General features: G+C 29.8%; 1 protein-coding gene and 1 long non-coding RNA gene across 8 annotated transcripts; both read right to left on the bottom strand.

Annotated features, from left to right (window-relative positions):
* Window positions 1-12,291: 12,291 nt before the first annotated feature.
* Window positions 12,292-18,734, bottom strand: LOC110110981. 7 transcript variants are annotated; one of them, XM_028695422.1, is made up of 7 exons: window positions 18,477-18,734; window positions 18,326-18,359; window positions 17,707-18,002; window positions 17,359-17,527; window positions 17,080-17,258; window positions 16,947-16,999; window positions 16,528-16,835 (listed from the first exon to the last, which is right to left on the bottom strand). In XM_028695422.1, the coding sequence occupies exons 3-6, from the start codon at window positions 17,752-17,754 to the stop codon at window positions 16,988-16,990; spliced, it is 408 nt and encodes a 135-aa protein (XP_028551255.1). In that variant the 5' UTR covers window positions 17,755-18,002; window positions 18,326-18,359; window positions 18,477-18,734; the 3' UTR covers window positions 16,528-16,835; window positions 16,947-16,987. The 7 variants fall into 7 exon arrangements, 4 of the variants coding, with proteins under 4 accessions (XP_020698311.2, XP_028551253.1, XP_028551255.1 ...); XM_020842652.2 differs by lacking the exons at window positions 16,528-16,835; window positions 16,947-16,999 and adding an exon at window positions 12,292-12,829 and having other exon boundaries at window positions 17,055-17,258; window positions 17,707-17,783; XM_028695420.1 differs by lacking the exons at window positions 16,528-16,835; window positions 16,947-16,999 and adding an exon at window positions 12,292-12,744 and having other exon boundaries at window positions 17,055-17,258.
* On the bottom strand, window positions 13,404-14,166 carry LOC114579789. Its single transcript, XR_003700973.1, has 3 exons — window positions 14,004-14,166; window positions 13,846-13,922; window positions 13,404-13,665 (listed from the first exon to the last, which is right to left on the bottom strand). It is a non-coding gene; the product is annotated as an uncharacterized LOC114579789 (long non-coding RNA).
* Window positions 18,735-18,923: the final 189 nt, after the last annotated feature.

The raw sequence follows: 18,923 nt of genomic DNA on the forward strand, positions 1-18,923 counted from the left end.
GTTTGACCCTAGTTCGACCGGTAGAACTGGTTGAACCATGAACCTCTCCTTCCTGTTTATTGTTCGATCCGATTTTCACAACCTTAGAAAATTCTTAAGAATTTTACATACCGGTACAAGTGAGAATTTCGGGATCGTTAGGTGTCCATTTAATAAACTTATTTCACCAATATTTGTTTAGATATTATGATTTATTTAATGAATATTTTTTTATAATTTGCTAAGTCCTAAAATTATTTATTTATATTTTATATTAAAGAAACTGATTAAATTATATTTTTATATTAAATTATTATATTATATTTTATTCAAAAATATCTTAAAGCACTGGGATTTTATAATATCCCTTTTTCTCCTCATTACTTCGGCAACATAGATATGGCATAAGAAAATGAAAGAGAAATGAGAGGAGAGTGAAAGAAAACTCAAATTTGGAGGCTACGGTGCAATTTTCGTCCATCGGGCCAGTTAAAAGATTTGCTCAGCTCATTGTAAGGAATCCATATCCTATTTTTGATTTCAAAGATTTTGTGTTTTTGATATTTTTCTTCTCAAATTTGTATTTTCGTTACAAAAAACATGAATAACTTTATATTGACAAAATTTTTACTGCGTAACTTTTTATATGTTATAGAGATCAGGATTATGAATATTTTGAGGTATTATTCTTATTTTTATATGAATTTATTATTATTACACGGATTTACTATTATTACATTATTCTACTACTATTACCACTGAATTGTTATTGTTATTGATACAGATACTGATACTATTTGATATTATTGATTCACTACACTGATATTGAGTGTGTGATATACTAAGAACATGATATATAGAATTTTTTGAGCATGTGATTGAGATATTAGGCTTCAGATTGAGATACTTATTTAATGTTGATATAAAATAACAGAATAACATGTGTACATTCATATTTAATTTTATTGCATTGATTTAATTTTGATAGTCTTTATTGATATTATAATTTGATATTTTATATGATTTTTGTACATATTAATATTATTATGATGATTGCTTTATAGATTTTTCACTCATAATGATTTACTTTTTTATTGGCTTTCATATTGTAGTGTTTTACTAACTATAGATTCAACCACTACTGCATATGAATGTTATTATTTTTTGTATTAATTCAATGATCATATGGATGCAACAGCTATGATTTAACTGTTGATATGTATATTATTTCTTTACCGTGTTTTGAATTCAGTTGTAAGTTTTGGTGACCTACTAGGCTTTTTAAGCTTATTATATATGGTTAAATGATTTCAAGTCAGGGCAGGAGAGCAGGAGTGTGAGACTAGTCAAGATTCTTCATGTTTTATTTCTTTTTATTATAATCCTGAGTTGTGTATATAATTTTTTAGAATGAATATAGATGTGCACGTTGATGTTTTAAATTATAGAATTAGCTTTGTTGTTTATTACTGATAGAAGATATTTAGATAGCCTTGGTTATTATTTATTTAAAGGATAAAAAAATAACTATTTCAATTTAGATTCTTGGGCATCACACGTGCATTGACCTTATAAGTGGTGGTGTGAATTAGTGTTAGTGTTAAACACGAGCGATAAAATCTCTCAGCATTAGTGTTAGTGTTGATGGTGTGCAATAATTTTATAAAAATGTTTATTGTTTTTGGTGGCTATGAAGAGTGAAAAAGTTAGTGGGTTATTGGTGTTGGTGTTGACGATGTGCATCAACCTTATAGATAATAGTGTGTGTCAACTTTATTGGTGATTATTGACAATAAAGCTAATGGTTGTCAGTGTAGTTAGCTAATATTGATTTGACTATGTCAGTGTTTGTAGGGCAGCACTTGGCCAGTGCCACAGGGTTTCATATAAAGCCCATTATCATGATTAGGCTCGGTGACTCAAATTAATGAGACGAGAACAGGCGGTCGAACAATTGACTAAATTTAAATAAAATCATTTAAATATCTTTCTTACAGCATGTTGTGCCTATAATATAATTTTTTCCCTCTTTTGCTTTTTTTAATTAATTGAATTATGTCTGTAATTATTTTTCAATAGGATGAGTGAGTCATAAAGAGCTCAACGAGTAATTCTTGCTTCTACAACTATAATAACTCAAGACATTTTGAATAATACGCATGATAATTTCCAAACATAAAATAATTTCATTTCAAAACTTTTAATATTATGCATATATCATTATCCTTATCTTTACCCATATCATTATCTTTTCTCATAAATAATATGACCGTCACAGGAGCCACCGTCTAAAATAGTACTAATGAGGGTACTCCTTTTTCATTTTCTTTTTCTTTTCTTTTTTCATAATCTTTTCCATTAATGTGCAAGAGTACATTGTATCCCTAGCAAGTATCATAAGGGGGTGTGCTCTATCAATCAACATGATCATGCAAATTTTATATATTAATCATATCATTTATCTTCTTCAAATCATTTCATATTGATCTATATAATAAATATCAAGACATAGGATGGATGATATCTCTATAATATTAAATTTAAGTCTTCCAATTTAATATGACCAACAGACTTTGGTAAAAAAAATTCATATAACATTAATTCATAAAATATTAATAATAAGCAATCAATTAATGACAATATTTATTTCATCATATGTAGGAGAAACAAATATCATTATTTTAATTGAAAAAGACATGAGTAGTTACCTTGAACTTAGAAAATACACTATTTCACTTTTACTCTTTATGCCAATGACGATAGATTTAAAACCTACAAAAGATTACTTCATTAAATATAATTAATTATTTTCTCATAATTTCTCTAAATTAATATTTTAAAACTTCTTTTCTTTTTGAATATATTTTGTTTCAAAATACATATATTTTCCCATAACTTATCTATTCTTGTTAATTAGATTCATAATAATTAACTTATTAATTATAAATAAAAATTTTCTATGAATATTAAGTTTATTTTCTTTCTAAATATAAACACATTCATTTTCTTTCTAATAACCTATATACCTAAAAAATATAAATCTTTATCAATTGAACTTAAATTTTCTTAAAAAATTAGATTTTTTTTTCATAAAAATATTTTCTAAATTAACTCTCTTAGTTTATAAATTAAATTTAATAACTATTTAAAAAATTTCTTATCTTCTTTCCTTACATGAGACTCTCATTTTCCCTTTCTATCAAGTTCACTTCCTTCCCTCTCTCTTTCTCTCAATCTCTCTTGCTTGTTGATCAATTTTGAACACCAATTTGCACGCACATGTCTTCCTTCTTCATCCCTTTTCCTTCTCTATCTCTCTATTTCTTCCCTTCTTCTTCCTCTTGGCACAAATTCCTCTCATTTAAAGCCTCTTCAGTTCAAAAGGAGGGAGCCAATCATAGTTATTCTCCACGAGGAGTTGCTATTTTCCACTCATTTATGCATTTCATCTTTCATTCATGTAATCTGATCGTCCAAGCATGCTCCAGCTGATGATCTACCCACTCACTTCTCTTACTAGATTGTTCCTATTCATCTCGCTACATCCATTTGATAAATAAAGCTAGTTCAATTGACTGGTCCAACGGCCGGCTGGATCGGTTCTACTCCTGTGAAAATATAGTAAATTTTTATATTAAAATATTTGAATATACTATTTCATTTTATGTAATTCATTTTGGAAGCTAACTAATTAGAGAGAGGGAGAATGTTTTTAGTTGGAGAAAAACCATTTTAGGTAGCTACGATTTATTTTCTGCTTCCAGCCCAATTCTAAAAGTTACCTGGATCGAGCTAGGTGACATTTAACCTATCTTAATTTTTTAATAAATAATGTTAATTTTTATATTTTTTTATTAAATTTTTACTTTCATAATAAAAAATGAAGAAAATTTTACACCGGTAAAACTTTCACCATGTAACTTTTTGTAGGTTGTAGAGGCATCAATTTTGAATATTTAGGAATTTTTTGAAAATTTTTACACAATTTATTTTAAAATATATTCTATTTTAATTTATTAGAAAATAAATCTAAACTCAAAAGTTTTATTTTTGTACAATTAAAGTCTCAAAATAGTCTTTTACACAATCCCTAGTAATTTAGTCAAATTCTAAAATAGTACATTTCTGTTCAGTATGATATCTACTACCTAACATCATGTCATTTTGTGAAATTTGGAATATGCCTATTTTTTGTTTTAATTACAGCAATGAAATAATTATATGATTAACTATTTAGAAATCAAAAGTTATGAGGAAATGTGTTGGAAAATGTGGAAGTTTATTTGGTTCCTACAATCATGTTATGGTAGTTATAAGACATATTATGATGCATATAAGACATGTTCTGGTGATTATAAGTCATATTCTTGTGCCTATAAGACACATTTTGGTGCTATAAGCTCATTCTATTCTATGATTGGCATTGGGAGTTATAAGAAGGAATTCTGTGATTTGTCGCTCTAAAATATGAAGTGTTTGTTTGTTTACTTTCCCAATGCTCTTAGTTAAAAGTTTTGATAACTGTGATTATTATTCTGCTCTTCAAAATGATTTATTTTATTTTGTTTACTATTTTGTTAAATATATAATAAAGGAATGTTTGGGAATTCATATTGGTTTAAATGTGGTCTACTGAGCTGTGTTAGCTCGTAGATATTTTGTCTTTTGTTTTTAGGGTTTGGGAAAGGGAAGGAGCCAGTTGAGTTGAAATTTTGGGATCTGATCTGAGAATGTATAAGTATTTTGTTTTTAATATTTTAATACAATCTTGACAAATCTATTGTATTTTATTTTATACTCTGGTTAGTAGCCATATATTGTAATATAATTATTATATAATCATTTTGATAATGAAATAGAAATGTTATGAATGAGATTATTTATAATACTTCATTTTATTAATAGCTCTAATGTCTATTGTTCATTTTAAAGTTTATATTGGAAGAAAATAAAAAAAAATTCAAAACTTATATCTTCAGGTTTTCTAGTTGCAAGCTAACAAGATAGGACTTATTCAGTCTATGGGTCTTATCAGGTTGGGTTGTAACATACTATGGATCCTTAGAAAATACATGATATAATTGGTTGGTCGAGGCCCACATCTATGACTGAGGTTCATAGTTTTCTCGGCATGGTAGGATATTATTGGAAGTTTGTTAGATGCATCTCATAGATTGTTATCCCTCTAAAAAGAATGACTCATATGGTTGCACAATTTGATTGGACATCAGAGTGTGAAGAAAGGTTTTAGAAACTAAAAGAATGTCTGGTGTCATCCCTTGTATTGATTATTCCATCGGGTATAGAAGAATCTCAGCTTTATAGTGATACTTTGTTGAAAGCTTTGAGATATGTGTTGTATCAGAGTGAAAATGTTGTGGCTTATATATCCAGGCAGTTGAAGTTGCATAAGAAGAAGTATCCGACTCATGATTTAGAGTTGACAACTATTATTTTTGTAGTAACAATCTGACGGCATTATAAATGTATGATGTTAGATTTGAGATATATACTAACCATCATAGTTTGAAGTATATTTTCACTCAGAAAAAATTTAATCTGATACATAGAAGGTGATTAGTGTTGCTTAAAGATTATAATTTAGATATCATTTATTAATCTGATAGAGTAAATATGGTTGTTGAAGCGTTGAGTAGGAATGATAACTAGTTTGATTACTTTTGAGTAAGCATTGATCAACGAAATGAAGAGGTTGGAGTTCAAAGTTATGTGTTCCTCTTATGTGTCTATTAAAATCATTTCTAAGATGATAGTTTAGGCTTTGTTGCAGGATAGGATTAAGGAAGCTCAAAAGGTAGATGAGGAATATGTAGGGGTTATTAGATCATATTCACTCTAGAAATACATTTGAATTACAAGTAGATGAGCAGTGCGTAATTTTCTATGGTGGCAAATTATAGGTCCCAAGTAGTGGTGATTTGAGGAGAGAAATTATACATGAAGCCTATTATTCTAGGAATACCATTCATAAATATAAGAGCAAGATGTTTCATGATATGAAGTGCATGTTCTAGTGGACTGAATTGAAGCAGGATGTAGCAAAATTTATTTCTAAATGTGAAGTGTGCTAGATGATGAAAGCTGAGCATTAGAGATCTAGTGGATTATTATAGTAGTTACCTATTCCTTAGTGAAAATGGGTGGAGATCACTATAGTTTTTTATATGCGCTTTCTCAGGTTTAGGTAAGGCCATGATGGAGTCTGGGTGATTATATATCAATTGACAAAGTTTGCTTATTTTCTACCAATGAGGTAGACTAATTCTATTATTAGGTTGACCCAGTTGCACGTGAAAGAAATTATCAAACTACACAAAATCCCTAAGTTTATAATTATTTTATCTCAATGATAGATTTGACTCAAAACTATAGAGAAGTATTTGGGAGGGTTTGAAGATGAAGTTGAATTTTAGTATGACTTTTTACCCTAAATAGATGAGCAGACTGAAAGAGTCATTCAAATTCTATAAGATTTATTAATGCTTTATGTTTCAAATTTTAGTGAAAGTCGGGGGACCATATACCTATGATTTATGTTTCTTATAATAATAATTTCCAAGCAAGTATCAATGTGGTTCCTTATAAAGCTTTGTATGGAAAATGATGCGGGACGGTGTTATTGGTTAAGGTAGGAGAAAGAAGATTGATGGGTTTTGAGCTAGTGGATAGAGCTACTAAGAAAATCAGATTGATTAGAAAAAGATTAAATGTAATTCAAAACAACCAAAGAAAATAGTTTGATCCTAAGTACAAGTTTGTATAATTTCAAGTAACTAGGTGATTTTATGTATCTAAAAGTCAGGCCAATAAAGGGTGTCAACAGATTTAGAAAAGATATCAAATTAATCCCTCCATATATTGGACCATTTGAAGTAGATGAGAAGGATGAAAAATTCACTTACAGGTTGTTTCTATCAGACCATATGTCTAACATTCACAACGCATTTAAAGAACAAATAGTTTCTAATAATCAGGATTCAGTGGAAGCACCGATTAGAGCAAGAAGTAACCTAGGATAAAGTATTTGAGATGAGGCAGTTGTATGCTGACTTGTTATGATTGAGTTTCTGAATATATATGATGTAGAATATAAAGATCAAGGATGACATTTTTGTAAGGAGGGGAGAATATAAAATCTATGATCAAAGTCAAGTAATTTTATGCAACTAATCTTCACTTTTAAGTTAATCGGTACTTATTAGTATTATAATTTTGAATGGGATAGATAATAGCCAATGTTTTGTGTATAAAATATAAAAATTCAAGATTTGGATATTGTTCTATGGCTGTGCTGGTGCCTGGGGAATACGACACCCTGACACTAAGCTGTGGAGCAAAATAAGTTAATGCTGCAGAGCTGGGAAGCATAGTCGTGGTGCAAGGTTTCAGGTGAGAATATTTAGTTAACATTTACATGACTTTTTGAGAGCGCTGCGACACTGGAATTTGACATCATAGTGTTGGGTCAAGTTACTAGATTTTAAATATTAAAATATCTAAACCCATTTAACCAAATTTATTCCACCACCAGGCAAGTCGGAGAAAAGAGGAGGAAGGGGAAAAGAGAAACAAGAAAGAGAACGGAAGAGATTCAGAGACTAAAGTCTGGGATTCATTTGTTAGGATAATTAAGAAAATTGTAGTGCTTGAGGTGGACTCCTAAAACCCTATCTTAGATTTCATTTCTAATAAGTTTATAAAAAATATGAAAAAAAAAAATCTATTTTTCACAAATTTTACTAAGTTTTCATCATTTAATTTATAGTATGTTATTGTGTTCCTCCTAATGAACATTTGGACTGTATAAATTGAATTTTCAATTGTTGGTTTTTTCATACAAATTTATACTATCAAATGGAGTTTTTTCTCGTAAATACAATAATTAAATAAGAGAGTTAAAAAATTCATGTTAATATTGCTTTGAAGTTAGAAATTAAAACAAGAAAGTTAAGTGAGTATCATATTTTACAGTATTGAGGCTTTTAATGGTAATTTCTGTATCATCTGAATATTGCATTGAATGTTAAATTCAATTCATGTTGCATTATGTGGCATTGGAAATGTTATGTTTTAAAACAAGAAAAAGTTCACTCTCTATTATATTGTAAAGGCCATCCATGTACTTTTGTTGGCCTAATATGTCTGATGCATATGTGAGAGAAATTATGACCCCACTTGCTGAAAGGAAATATGAGAGGTTAATTAACATTGAAAGTGACTCTTCTAGCATGTTCTACCTGATGCAATGTGGGAGGAATTCTGGCCCCACTTGTTAGATGCAAGTCATGTGGAAGGTAAAAAGGAGATATAAATGGAAGTTGAGATATAAGTAAGCATCGGGACATGTACATGTTAAGCATTGCATCTCATATATTAATAGTCTAATGAATTAAGTTTAAGAGATGTTTTGAGAGATGCTTTGTTAATTTATGTATGAATATTGTTGGGAAAGTGAAAGAAAAAGAGAAATGCAAGTGAACCTCTGAATAGAATAAGTATTCTATAAGCCATCCAGCAACTTTTGTGAAAATGGTGATGTGGTCAAGAAAGTATAAGTGCTAGTTCTGAAATCAGTTATACACACTAGAAATTTGATAAATTCCTATTTTGCTTAAGCATTGCCAATTTTGAAAGCCTTTATGTTTTCTTTGAGTAGCTATTTTTATATATTTATATTTTTAAGTATTTAAATTGGATATTTATATATGTGGAGGGTGTAGGAGGGAGTAAACTGAACTTGTTGATCTTACTTCATTCTTTTAATACTTTAAGAAAAGATAAGAGTCCTCTTGGGTAAATCAGGTGTAGAGGTAGGGTTTGGGGATATGAATTTCTATGGTATGATTTTATAATCCAACATTTAATTAAGATTTTGTAATTATGTTTTGATAAAATGAAAGTTGACTAAGTTTATATAGAGAGTGATGGTCTATCTATAGTTATTGAAAGCATCATTCTACACATATATAACAAAAAAATTCAAAACTCGCCATTAAATGATTCATAGTAATCCCTTTGATCACAAGATATTTTTTAAATGTTTAATTACTCGAATATGTCATATTTAAGCAATCTTAAGCTTGTAGGATTTGTTTCATTGAGATGCTTGATTTGACTATCAGAACACAAGATTTAAAGATCATTTGTTTCGCTAATTAATCTTTGGAAGTTTTCAATCATGCTAAAGTATAAATGAATTTTAGATGATCTTAAATATTAATTTCAAAAATTTTCAGGTTAAATATCTTTGAGAATTTGAAATCTCTATCATTCACCATCTGATGATCATTTTAAATCTTTCGACAATACAGTTCTACCAAAAGGGAGTTTGTGGTGAGAAATGTTGAATGCAAATTTTTATTCCCCATATAAGGCATGTAAAATTTATCAATGTTATAACTTGCACAAAAATACACTATAAATTGAACATTTTACTCATATCTAATAAGATGACACTTTTTCCTTGAAAATTAGGTAAGCATCTGCAAATGAGATTGGGAAAGCAATTAAAACATTCCATGCTTTGGAGAAATTCAATGTAAAATACAGATTTGGATGTATTTTATGCTCTTCTTCATGTTCTTTGCAAAAACAAGAATGTAGAGGAAGCAGAAGAGCTTCTTCTTTTGAAAAAAAAAAATCTTTCTTCTTGAAACTGCTAGATTCAACATTATTTTAGATGGCTGGTATAATATTCTTGTCGATTTGATTGAAGCAAAAAGAATTTGGAGAGAAATGGCAAAATATTGCATCATACCATATAGTACTTCCGACACTTATATGATTGGTTTCTTGGAAAAACATGAAAATCTCTTTGATTCTCTAAGGTTTTATGATGAGATGAAGAAAAGAGGTTGGATTCCAAACCTTAAGGTTTGCAACTATCTAATTTATGTCTTGACATGAGAAAATTGCATGAAAGAAGCATATAGTATGTTTAACAAAATCACGGAGGCAGGTTTACGACAAGATTTGGAAACTTATAATTGTATGGTACTTCCACTTTGTGAATCACATAGATTGGATGAAGCGCAAGAGATAATGCAGATGATGATTTTAGGAGGTGTTTGTCCGTCTATGAATACTTACCATGCATTTATCAAGATAGAGGATTTCATGGGATTAATCAAGTTGGTTGAACAAATGAAAGAGGAATGTAATACACCAAATCAAAGCACTTTCCTTCTAATTTTTAATAATTTTTTAGATTGGGTAAATAAGAAAATGCATTGAAGATGAGGAGTGAAATGAGTAAATATGATGTTATTCCTAACGCCATGTGTTACATTAAAATGATTAAAGGATTGGCAGTAGATGGATGGATTCCGAAGGCTAAGGAATTTTATGGTGAAATGAAGTCAAAAGGCTTTCGGGCTGACCCTGAATTGCAGAATTGGAATAGCTTATCTTCATAACTAGGAAACTTGGAAGGAACATAATTTATAGAGATTTGAAACATTGATAGTTTTACTTTCCCATATGATTTTGCACATATTATATCCTATCAAATACAATTCTACTTTGATCAATTTGTTTGGTAAGCTGTCGATCTTCTGTTGCTTGCTTTTTTTTTAATGTTTGTATTTGTAATCATCAAAAATAACAAAAAAATATGGGGCTTTACCTAATCTTTTCCTAGTTTAAGGCTTCGTTTGGGACGGCTTTCTTACTACTTCTTAAAGAAGCTTTTTTAGTTAAAAAATAAATAATTTTTGTACTAAAAAACTTCTTTTAAAAACAATAAGAAAACCGTCCCAAACAAAACCTTAAACATTCTTAAATTTTTAAAGAACTAAGAGATTTTGTTCTCTCAACTTTTCCACAACTTTCTCACACTTATGAGAAATCATTTTAATTTAGCATTCTTTTACTCTATTAATTTGTTTAAACACTTCCTTTTTTATTCATAAAGTAACAAATGACTCTTTTGTAGGCGTTTTTTTTAATTGTTTCCAAAAATTATATATATCGCTAGCATTTCTCTGAGGTTTTGGTCTGCTTCCTCTGCAATTTTCATAACAAACTTTTAATTATAGTTTGGTGACTTTGCAAATTATTATTTTCTTAAAATAGATTTGTTTGCTAGTTGGGAATTAATAGAAGATTAAGATTTCATTTGAGACGATTTTTTTACTGATTTCTAAAGCAGTTTTTTCCTACAAATATTTTTTAATTCATAAAATTTTTTGCACTATAAAGTAACTTTAAATATAATGAAAAAACTATCTCAAATAAAACCTAAATTTATGCAAATCCATTTTTATTCAATTAAAATGTCCTTCGCAATATAATACTTTAATTTGATCACATTCAAAAGTTTTAGCAATAATTAACAATGTAATTACCTACATGTTTGAAAATGTTGTAATAATATATCATTTTGTATAGAATTATGACAAACCTGCATTTGCATGGCTTATGATTTCATTTATTTATCAAAAAAAAAAGAAACATTGAGATGTACATCAGATTTTTTTTTATTTTATTTTTACATAACCTCTAAACTACAATAACATGCAATGAAAGAAGCAAAATTACAGAATTGATTTGGTAACGAAGAAAAAACTATTAATCGACTCCACAATCTTTAACTTTTGAAATCACTCCTTTAAATTTGACCATTTTGATTAGAACTCATAATTGACCATTTTGATTTTTCTGTTCAGAATGTAAAACAGAATAATATATTAGATTATGGTAAACTATAAAACTAAATTCAAATGAGGCAATAAAATTTCCCAATCAGGATTAAGATCATTTTGAGACAAACAGAAAGGTACCTCAACAATTAAAAGTTCCTTTAGGAGCCCTTGCAATGATCTTAGTATTGAAATTGAAATTTTTAACAGTTAGAAAAATGCCAAAATATGTATGCATATTTCACCTACTTCATAAGAAAAATTATTTACCTAATGAAGTGCTACATAAAGTTCATTTGTGTCATCCATATTGTCAAACTCAGATAAGATTGCCAAACTCGAAGCGTTGCTTCTCCCATGATCTTCCAAACTATAACTTTGAACATCAACTGATTTTGTGTTGATTTGTGCACCTCAGTCGGCCCTATTTTGCTGTTGTTTTTGTTCAACAGCATGAATTCAATGTCATAAAAAATTTGATTATCATAAATATCACACAAAAAAAAAATAAGAAGTAAACTTTATCATTGCTTTTAATAGTTTTATATTAAAGCTTGAATCATGCTGTGAGACTACAAAGACTACGGCTTTCTTCTTGCTTCTTAAAGCAACTTTCTAGCACAATTATTAAAAACTATTTTAAGAAGCAGTCAGAATATTATCCCAAACGAAGCTTACGTGATGTACAAATGCTTTGATGTTGGACAAATGTAATAACAACAACAGCAACAACAACAACAACCTATTTAAAACTATTAAAAGCACAAATGAAAAGATTGTATATGCTAAAGTAGTAATTCAATAAAGTGCTGAAGTAGTAAGTTAAAAGTATGCAGATAGGACTTTCTCTGTACAAGGTTACAGAAAATAGAGGCTTCCTTGGTAAGTGCACATAGAGTGATCCCAGCAAGCCTACTTTTCATCCAATTTTTTTTGGTAGCCTTGTATACCTCGGATTCTAGATGTTGATGTTTGATTGGGTATTTTGCTAAGTCAGATTAAGCCATTATGCCCAGCCAAACAGCCCATTTTGGCATTCCCTATACCAAACGCATTTTATCTGTCTGTTGCAGAGAACCAAGAACAAAAACACTCCTTGTACAATCTGATAATTCGAAACAATTAAAATGCTTGAAACTGTGCTGTGGAAGGGTCATTATCAATTGAATGCAAAATGTGATTAGGGAAATCTGTCATCATGGATAAAAAATTAAAAACTTCATTCAAAGCAGCAGACGTAATAATAGCAACACATTAGCAACAACATTAATTAGTAACAACATTAGACTATCATAGAACAGCAACTCAGTATAGAATTTTACTCTATTAATTTGTTTGAGAACTACAGTTTTTATTCATACAGTAACAGAGGATTCTATGTCCTGGTTGTTGTTGTTTTTTTTCTATCCCTCTCTACAAAATGGGTAGTAAACCGTGGGAGAATTAAGAGCAGAAGTTCAATTTAAGTAATACAACTTGGGTTTATATATAGAATTAAAAATCGCCATTAAAAACAGCAACACAGTACAGAATTATGCAAACAAACATGCATATGCATGGCTTATGAAATTATTTACCGAGCTAAGTGCTACATAAAGCTCATCTGTGTCATCCATATTCTCAAACTCAGATAGGATTGCCAAATTCGAAGCATTGCTTCCCCAATGATCTTCCAAACTATAACTTGGAACATCAACTGAATCCGTGTTGATTTGTGCACCTGAGTCAGAGCTATTTTGCGGTTGTTTTTGTTCAACTGCATGAATTCATTGTCATAAACAATTGATTATGACTATATCACAAATTAAAAAAAAAAATCAATAATAAGAAGTAAACATTAAATCTTCAAATACGTACATGCTAATAATATTGCAAGCTCATCAAACATATTGTTATCATTAAGATCATTGTTTAAAGCGAATTGTTGAGATTCAAATTGATTTTCACTTTCTCTTCTTGCTTTAGCATTATAAAAAATTTGTTGGTTAAGCTCAATTGTATTTCTTTTCAAGCCTTTTCTGTACTTCTATATCACACAAAAGAAAATAATTTTATTTATTCATATCATATTATGAATGAGTAAATAATCTTTACAAAAAAGTTCATTAATGATAACCAAATAATTTGAAATAAAAATCATTCAACAATGAAAAAAAAAATGAAACCATATACTTCAAAAATATTAAGGCTAGTTTAATGAGCAAACCTGTAAATGGCTGGCGACATTTTCTCTCGTCAGTCCTGGTATGTCCATGATATCAAGTATTTTTATTGGAACCGCCTCTAAAAAATATTCTTATTTTAAGATCAAGAAAATAAAAAGTGAAAACTATAAAAAAAGAGTTATTAAGTAAAGACACTTACTATTTATGCCTAACTGATTAACAGCATTGATAAATTTTGCATGGAGCTCTGGGGTCCAAGAAACTCTAGCTCTTTTTTGTGAAGCCAAATTATCTTTTAAAGCAATATCGTCATATTCATCTCTTTTCCTCAAAAGATCTTTGGATTTTTTTGGTAGAAATGAAATATTTACTAAATTTGCAGCTGGGATGGATCTACAGCTCAATCACAGAGGTTATCTTGACAGGCTACAAGATGCATTGCTGTGGAAGGAGGTATGTTTACTGCATGCCATAAAGGCCAGCATTCAAATGGCCAGCTCATATAAATCTCTATGATAAGCTTAGCGAGGTTTTACGTTGGGCTCATAGTTCAGTTGAAATATTCTTCAACAGACATAGCCCGATTTGGTATTGCTACAATAATGGCCATCTCAATTGGCTTAAACACTTTTTATATATAAACACCACAATTTACCCTTTCACTTGACTCCCTCTTCTTGCCTACTATTGTTGACCTTGCTTTTCCCCAAACCCCTGGTCAAAGGGGTTGACTTGGTCAAATTGACCAAGCCAGGACCTGAGACCCCTTCCATTCAATTCCTTGGGTTAAATCAAGTTTGCTGAGCCCAGGCCCGGGCCCTGTTTCAACCTAGGTTGACCCATTAGGCCCTTTTAAGCCCAAATCAGTTTTAAATCAATTCAAACCCTTCCTTGGCTCGACCGCCATCTTCCTTGACCTAATTGACTGGGTTAACCAAGTTATACCTTGACTTGGTCAAACCAAGCCATAATTAGGTCAATTTGACCCATTAATGCCAAATTAAACCCCTTTTAATGCCTTTAATGGTTTCATATTGATCCCTAGTTGAAAACTATGGCCTAAATAACCTGATTTCCCTACTAATTGAATAGAGATTCAATCCCAACTGTTGATGCAAAGATTAGACCTACAAATAGGAGAAATTAGGGTTTATTTTGGACTTTTGGCTATTTTTTCTCTCTCTAAACTCTCCCAAGCTTAGGACCCAAACCCAAACCCTAGTCTAAGACATGAGACTTATTCGTGGACAGTCTACAAGTTCATAGAACCCAATATCTACTAAATTTATCAATTGGATTGAGGTAAAACCCAAACCCTAGTCTAAGACACCTAGAGTTAAATAACTTTTCATACTGTGCTTTTCAGACCACATTTTTACCCCCCATTAATGCTCTTCATGTACTCTATCTGTGGATAAAATTTTGTGAAAATCCATCATGTCGTAGCCATTTGTGAGAACGAGATGATTCTTCTCTAATGTTTTTTTTCCCTTCTCTTCTCTAATGATAATCCTAGATTAATAGATTTAGGCTTCGTTTGGGATGACTTTCTTACTGCTTCTTAAAGTAATTTTTTATTATAAAAAAATTAAATTTTTTATTAAAAAACTTCTTTAAAAAATAATAAGAAAGTTGTCCCAAACGAAACCTTAAAATTTTAAAGAACCAAGATATTTTGTTTTCTCTACTTTTCCACCATTTTTTCACATTCTTTTGAGAAATCATTTTAATTTAGCATTCTTTTACTCTATTAGTTTGTTTAAACTTCTCATTTTTTATTCATGAAGTAACAGAGGGATCGTTGTTGGCTTTTTTTTTAATTGTTTGACAATTTTATATCGCTAGCATTTCCCTGAGCCTTTGGTCTGCAACCTCTGCATTTTTCATAACAAATTTCTAATTATAGTTTGGTGGCTTTGCAAATTATTATTTTTTTAAACTAGATTTGTTTTGTAGTCGGGAATTAATAGAGGATTAATATTTCATTTGGTTCTTAGTGCTTTTAAAATAACTTTTTAGCATAAATATTTTTAATTCAAAAAATTTTTGTACTAAAAAATTACTTTTAAAAACAATGAAAAAATTATCTCAAATGAAGCCTAAATTTATATAACTCCATTTCTATTATGCAAATTTTAGTTGTGATAATAAAATATAGAAATCAACTACGATATCATATTAAAAACTTCTATCTACATGCTTGAAAAATGTTGTAATAATATATCATTTTGTATAGAGATTATTATGCCATGAATGTATATTTCATTGAAGATTATGGACAAAAATTACAAAAGAATTAAATTTATTCTTTATTTGGGATAGCTTTTTTTAGTACTTTCTTATGCAACTTCTTAGTGAAAAATTTTCTTGAAAGCGGTGATCAAAAGCTGTCTCAAATGAAATCTCAACTTCTACAAAATACTGGAAAGGCTTTCTATAGCTTTATAATACGAGAAATGGTAGAATTATCATTTTATTAGGACCATTGCAATTTTTACTAATATTTATGATAAAAAACTCTATATCTCGCCTAAAGTATGCTATACATTGTTGACCTGTTTCTTGAAAATAAATATTCTCTACAGGAATAACTTATTTTTCCAGAAAATAAAGTATGCTATACATTGCCTCTTTTTTTTCTCTCTCTCTCTATCTCTACAAAAAGGTTAGTAAACAGTGGGAGAATTAAAAGTCACCATTCACAACAGCAACACAGTATAGAATTATGCAAACAAACATGCATATGCATGGCTTATGATTTCATTTATTTATTAAAAAAACTGACATAGAGATGTACATCATAATTTTTTTTTTACATAACCTCTAAACAACAATAGCATGCAATGAAAGAAGCAAAATTACAGAATTGAATTGGTAACTAAGAAACAAACTATGAATTGACTCCACAAGCTTTAACTTTTGAAATGACTCCATTAAGTTTCACCATTCTGATCATAATTGCATGATCTGGACAAAGATGCAGAGAACAACAATCTACAAAGCTTAGAGCTGGTAAGGAATCGAGATTTTTCTGTTCAGAATGTAAAAACAAATAATATATTAGAATATGGTAAACTTAAAATGTTTTAAAATCTAAAACTAAATTCAAATTAAGATCATTTTGAGACAAAAAGAAAGGTACCTCGACAAATAGAAGTACCTTCATGAGCCCTTGCAACAATCTTAGTATTGAAACTGAAAAGTTTAACAATTAAAAAAATGTCAAAATATGCATACATATTTCACCTACCTACTTCATAAGAAAAATTATTTACCGAGCTAAGTGCTACATAAAGCTCATCTGTGTCATCCATATTCTCAAACTCAGATAGGATTGCCAAATTCGAAGCATTGCTTCCCCAATGATCTTCCAAACTATAACTTGGAACATCAACTGAATCCGTGTTGATTTGTGCACCTGAGTCAGAGCTATTTTGCGGTTGTTTTTGTTCAACTGCATGAATTCATTGTCATAAACAATTGATTATGACAATATCACAAATTAAAAAAAAAATCAATAATAAGAAGTAAACATTAAATCTTCAAATACTTACATGCTAATAATGTTGCAAGCTCATCAAACTTATTGTTATCATTAAGATCATTGTTTAAAGCGAATTGTTGATATTCGAATTGATTTTCACTTTCTCTTCTTATTTTAGCATTATCAAAAATTTCTTGATTAAGCTCAATTGTATTTCTTTTCAAGCCTTTTCTGTACTTCTGTATCACACAAAAGAAAATAATTTTATTCATTTATATCAAATTATGAATGAGTAAATAATCTTTACAAAAAAGTTCATTAATGATAACCAAATAATTTGAAATAAAAATCATTCAACAATGAAAAAAAAATGAAAACATATACTTCAAAAATATTAAGGCTAGTTTAATGAGCAAACCTGTAAATGGCTGGCGACATTTTCTCTCGTCAGTCCTGGTATGTCCATGATATCAAGTATTTTTATTGGAACTGCCTCTGAAAAATATTCTTATTTTAAGATCAAGAAAATAAAAAGTGAAAACTATAAAAAAAGAGTTATTAAGTAAAGACACTTACTATTTATGCCTAACTGATTAACAGCATTGATAAATTTTGCATGGAGCTCTGGGGTCCAAGAAACTCTAGCTCTTTTTTGTGAAGCCAAATTATCTTTTAAAGCAATATCGTCATATCCATCTCTTTTCCTCACAAGATCTTTAGATTTTTTTTTGTTAGATGTGAAATGTTGACATCAATTGATCTTGATTCATTAATGTTCTTCTTTTCATTAAGAAATTTTTTTACCACATGCTTCCAAATCAGTTTCAATTCTTCAAGACGCACTGGCTTGACAAGATAGTCAATTGCACCATATTTTATTCCTTTCATGACATTTTTAAATTCAGAATCAACTGACAACACTGCATATAAATTTAACCACATTAAAAAAAAGAGTAATTGTGATTGATAAAGAAATGATTCTCTAAGAAATGCCATTAAATAATTTTAAATTGAAATCAGAAATTTTCAAATAATACCATTCAAAACAACGTTGCTGAGAAGAAACAGAGCCTGAAAAGAACAAAGGAAAAGGCATTGTCAAAACCCTAAAAATTTTCATGAAAAAAAAAACCCTAGAATCCTAGAGACGCACTGAATAATCTCCAGAACTGATTAAGAAAAACACACCTTTATAGCCACACTGGAGAAGCATTTTCTCAAGCATTCTAAGAGCGACGGAGTCCTCGTCGACCACGAAAACTCGCAATCCGGCGGGGAACCCGTCCGGTACCATAGCTTCAGATTCGGCCAATGTGTGAGAGAAGAGGATAGTATCTTCTTTATCAAGAAAAACCTAGTAAGATTTCTATTCCGTCAGAGACAGCCCGCAGCTTTAAGAGCGAGAGAAGAGCGAGAACGGTGAGAAGAGAAGCGAAGAGAAGAAGAAGAAGCGGGACTGAGCGAAATAGCCAGAATGATGCCTTATTTAAAGGACGGGAAGCTTGTGGTATATCCCTTTCACCTGATGGACGGCTGTGATTAACTCAGCTATGATTAAATTAGTTTGAAGGTCTATAGTTCTCTTTTACTCTCTTTAAAAAAAATTTCATCTAAATTGCTTAGATATAAGTGCGC

The sequence above is a fragment of the Dendrobium catenatum genome, unplaced genomic scaffold (genome assembly GCF_001605985.2).
Source record: "Dendrobium catenatum unplaced genomic scaffold, ASM160598v2 fragScaff_scaffold_633, whole genome shotgun sequence".
In the NCBI taxonomy this organism is placed as follows: domain Eukaryota; kingdom Viridiplantae; phylum Streptophyta; class Magnoliopsida; order Asparagales; family Orchidaceae; genus Dendrobium; species Dendrobium catenatum.

Bases quoted from the DNA above. Each gene is read 5' to 3' on its own strand.
- LOC110110981 (XM_020842652.2), bottom strand. From the start codon at position 17,754: ATGGACATACCAGGACTGACGAGAGAAAATGTCGCCAGCCATTTACAG. The intron at 17,528-17,706 runs GTTTGCTCATTA...TGTGTGATACAG, and splicing joins ATGTCGCCAGCCATTTACAG to AAGTACAGAAAAGGCTTGAA. The intron at 17,259-17,358 runs GTAAGTATTTGA...GAATTCATGCAG, and splicing joins GCTTGCAACATTATTAGCAT to TTGAACAAAAACAACCGCAA.